We start from the raw sequence: 4,571 nt of genomic DNA on the forward strand, positions 1-4,571 counted from the left end.
CAGGGGGGGGGGAAGAACAAGGCACTAGGCTTCCACGGAGCTCAAAAGAGAACCGCAAAGAAAGGTTTCAGATGCGCTTTGAGAAGAAGGTATGCTTCATCACAGCACGCTTCTCAGAAGAGGTGTTTCCTATTAATATAACTTTGCCGTTAGCCCTAAGCCCCATAAGCCCCACCAATGGGCACTATTACATACAGCAAAACATCCCTTCAAGGATGCACTTGGTGGTGTTTCAGCATCTCTACTTGTATTCATAAGGGCTGTGGGACTCCACTGCCCCAACAGAACCACACTTGGGGTTCTCCAAGACCTCTTTTAGAAGTTTTCACATAGAAACTGGTGAACTATTATTTTCCAGAAATCAAAGACTAAGGGATGCAGGACTGTCCCAGTCCACACAAGGAAGCCTCAAAAGTTCAAAGCCCATGTCTAGGCTGGTGAGCCATACAACACAGACATTTGCTTGGAATGCACTAAGGCTTATCTCTCTGCTATAGTATCTATTGCTTTTGTGAGGTAGGAAAAAAATACTGAAATACATGTTCTGCAAACAGAAGACAATTTGTGAAGCCTGTAGAAGAACAGGCAATTCAACACTGCTCTCTTCAAATCCAGAGAAGCATCTAGTTTTTGTCTCTGATTTTGAAGCTCTTCTGTGTCACTTTGCACCTTTTATAAGATAACACCTGACCCTCAGGGCTGAACTGTTGCCACTTAACTGCCCATTAGGCCAAGACCTTCAAATCCTGTAACTACACTCGCCTGGTCAGTCTCCTTCTTATTAGTCCCCTACATAAAAGGAAAAAGCTGACAGCTTATATCCAAACAAATATATGGTAACATACAGATTTGAACAGTGCCACACAGAACACAGGATGCCAGGATCTGCATAAAAAAATGTATTTTATTAATAACACATAAATAAGCACATATAACCCCTACACACATTTTTCAGGTAGCAACACAAAACCATCTTACATTAAGGCCAGAAAAAAGTCCATCTCAAGAGGCCAGCACAAAGGGCATCACCTCCACAGCGTCTGGCAATATCCAGACCACACAGGATTTCAGTACAATTTGGTACAGTTATCAGAGAGTGGATTTTCACCAGTCTCTCTCTTGCTGGTTCAGTGCTGTGCTGTTGAAGCCACAGATACAGTGGTTGAATGAGAACATGACCTGACTAGTCCAAGGAAAAACCTTTAGACTATGTAATACGCTTGTTCCTGAACCACAGGCATGAGGATTTGCCCTTTACATTTTTAAAACAGGTGCTAATTCAATGCTCTGCTGTCTGCATGTCTTGATCAACATTTTACAACATTCTTTCCACTCCAAACAGACTCAGTGGCAAATTAATGTTTTGCTTCCGTTTATTACAGTCCTCTAAGAATCATTAAAGACATCTCGGAGAGAGTCACCACTTTAGCAGAAAAGCCAACAAGAGACAAAAATCCACTTAGAATAATGTTGCCTTTCAAAAGAGACTATGAGGCCACTTCAACAGTGATGATTTCACACTTTCCAGTATCTTGATCTGTGCAGGTAACATGCAAGGACCCATCCCTAGATAAAAGAGAAAGGTATGTTTAGGAAAATCTCAACACTACACTTAGTATGTTACTACATGTTCCAGAGAGGATAAACAATACTCTTCCATGTAGACAAGACAAAGAAAGATTAGCATCAAAATATCCAGGGAAAAACATGCTTCACCACAGATTAAACTGATTTATAAAATTAAGTTTAGTTTACCGAGTATTTAGATATGCACTCTTTGCTTTACATTAAAGCACGTATCTTCTCTACACATGGTGGAATAGATTCTGGAACATGTTCAAATATTGTAACTAAGTTTAGGTAGTACAGGTTTGTAAATAGAATATGCAGTAATATTATTCAAAGTATTAATTGTGAGAACTCTGAGTAAGAGCAACCAACAGATAAACACATATTCCCAAAGCAGAAGAACGTGACTTTTTAAAAGTAGTAGCCTTTAAATACCAAGGATTTCCATCAATTAGGAAAACTTTGATTTGCAAAATCCAAGAAATAGAGACAATATTGAATCCTACTTCACCTAGACACACAACAGTCACACGTAATATTAGATACAAATAGATGTGTTCTAGTGAACTTTCTCTCATGTTTTTAATCTAAATATTACTAAAAAACCCTTCAAAATAATGCAGGTTTTATGCATTATGCAGTTGCATATATAATCCCTAAAATGTTTTGCTGATCAATGCTAAGTGCAAGTCTCTATGACTAACAAGGTATTTTAAGTGAAGTCTATTAATAGAGCATTAATACCTCTGATGGTTAACATAAGAAAATGAAGTATATTGAACTCAAATAGCAAGTAGGGATTTAGTTTTTCAGCAACATCTAGAAAACTTTCATATTATTTAGAAAAGAAATATGAACTTCAGGCAGTCTTTGGAAGGTAAATGTGCTTTGACTGCTTAGAATTCCACCTTCTGATATCTTTATAAACCATTTAGACTATTTCAAATGAGCCCAAGCATTCCTATTAAGACTTAAAGTTGAAGAAATTTATAGAATACCATGGGATCCCCATTCCCCATATTTTTCCCCATAATGAACACGTAATTCTGTAAAAAGTACATTTATGAAGCCTAATTTCTTGTGGCATTGTTTCTGATGCTTAACAACCCTGTCTCTGAAAGGACAGAGCCACAGGTTTTCATCACAAATGCTGCATGTAAGTCCTTCATGGATCCCTTAGTAACTAACAAGGACACATTCTAATGCAGTTTCTCCTAAGAGTGTGGGCATTCCCTGACCCCTCTTCCAAAGGAAACTTGAGATCCTGACTGCTCTCAAGCATGGTTAAACTGATCAAGTTCAAAAGCTTCCAAAAATAATCTAATCATCTATGTTAAGTTTTATTTCTTTAGGAATGAAACAATGAAAGCACAGAAGGTACTACATAAAAACCATATTCCTACAGAATTTACCTGGGCTAGGACACAGCAACAAAATGCTTGAAATTTCTCAACACAAAATTAAACACTTTGTAACAGGAGAAGACTGCTTGTCAGAAGTGTGACGTAGCAAGTTAAACAGCAGAACAATAAATATTTTGGGTACCTTTTCATAGTGAGAACAGTTAGTATATCATGTAGGCCATCCTCCTTTTTATCTAAATCCTGGAGTACAATCTATTTAAAAAAAAAAAAAGATGTTAAATCATAATCAAGTTCTCTAAATCCTTGCACAGCAGTTTAACAGAAGTGACGCAATAGCTAAGGTGTGCAATTCATTCTGTTTAGCATCTCATACTAATAATTCAACATCAAAGCATGCCCTAGTGGACTTCATTCATCTGTAGTGCAAATCTATGTATTTTTACCTATTTGCACTACTGTTTCAGGGGTTTTGTTTCAGGATCTGCTACCAAGATAGCTTGAGTACCTGTCTAAGAATTTAATTATATCATCTCACCACTGTGGAAAAAAGAAAAAACCCATGTGGTATTTAATACCAAGATCCTCAATCTAGAAAGATCAAAAAGGGAATCAACAGTACATACACCAGCTACATCATTACCTCCAGCAGTTTTATTTCTAAAATGTTGGACATATGCACTACTGGAACGACTGGTTATGAACTCACATCCCAGGGGAGCTTACTACAGTAGTGCCAAGCATCAAACCCAGCCTGCCATTTAGAAATCCAAAGAGGAAACTTCAATTTCTTTACAAAGTGCTTCAATACTTCATAACACATTCATAGAAGAATGCTTCAAGACTGTTTCCAAAGAGATGCATATCATTTTAATTTTGTAACAAGAAGTTTTGGCAGGGGTGGGATTGATTTTGGTTTTACTTTTTTTTTTTTTCCTCAGATCCACCTGATTTCCAAGTGGTAGATATTAAAAGTACATAAGAATGTGTATATACTCACCTGTGCAAATTTACCTTCTTCGTTCATGGGACTTTTCCCCAATGACTCGTATAGTTCAAGGCATACAGAAGAAATGTTTCCAGGAGCATGCAGGGTGTGCTGCCTTCGAGCTGGCAACGGTGTCCCTGATGGAAATAGCACCGTGAATTTGTCAGCCCCTGACTCGTCTACTCCCTTTAAAAAGAAAAAAAAGGTTCACACCTTTCTCTAAGTACTTTAGTGAGCTTGAAGTATTACAACAGTGCTTTATGAGAAAAGAAATCCAAGATTAATTCTCTCTGCCACATTTATCACAGCAAGCAAAAAAAAAAAAAAAAAAAAAAGACATTCCTAAAAATAAATTAAAAAGTCCAGCTATTACAACATAGCAAAGACACAATCTATCTCTCCTTAAAATCAAGCAGTTTCTCCTGTCAGTTTTTTTGTCAATAATCCCAAGTTCCCACTGACGGCTGATCTATAGCCAAATCTGTAGAATAATAAAACACTGTTTCTCTAACATCAGTAGTGCATATGTAGTGCTGTATATTCACTGCAGCAGTAAAATTTTCTAAGTTAAATAACTTTAGCCTTACCTTAAGAAGAATATCTTTAGCAGAACACTCAATAAAGAGTGCTTCTTCTTCTAACAAAGGATTCTC

General features: G+C 37.1%; 1 protein-coding gene across 1 annotated transcript in view; it reads right to left on the reverse strand.

Annotated features, from left to right (window-relative positions):
- Nucleotides 1–1,487: 1,487 nt before the first annotated feature.
- Nucleotides 1,488–4,571, reverse strand: part of HSPA14 (heat shock 70kDa protein 14) — a gene marked incomplete at its 5' end in the record, with an annotated part of 11,763 nt that continues 8,679 nt past the window's right edge. Inside the window, 4 exons of the mRNA XM_010072780.1 lie at nt 1,488–1,566; nt 3,115–3,185; nt 3,931–4,104; nt 4,506–4,571. The exon at nt 4,506–4,571 is cut by the window's right edge and continues 177 nt beyond it. Of these exons, the coding sequence (XP_010071082.1) occupies nt 1,488–1,566; nt 3,115–3,185; nt 3,931–4,104; nt 4,506–4,571 (390 nt within the window). The remainder of the gene's footprint in view (nt 1,567–3,114; nt 3,186–3,930; nt 4,105–4,505) is intronic.

This window comes from Pterocles gutturalis, unplaced genomic scaffold (assembly GCF_000699245.1).
Source record: "Pterocles gutturalis isolate BGI_N339 unplaced genomic scaffold, ASM69924v1 scaffold32597, whole genome shotgun sequence".
NCBI lineage: Eukaryota > Metazoa > Chordata > Aves > Pterocliformes > Pteroclidae > Pterocles > Pterocles gutturalis.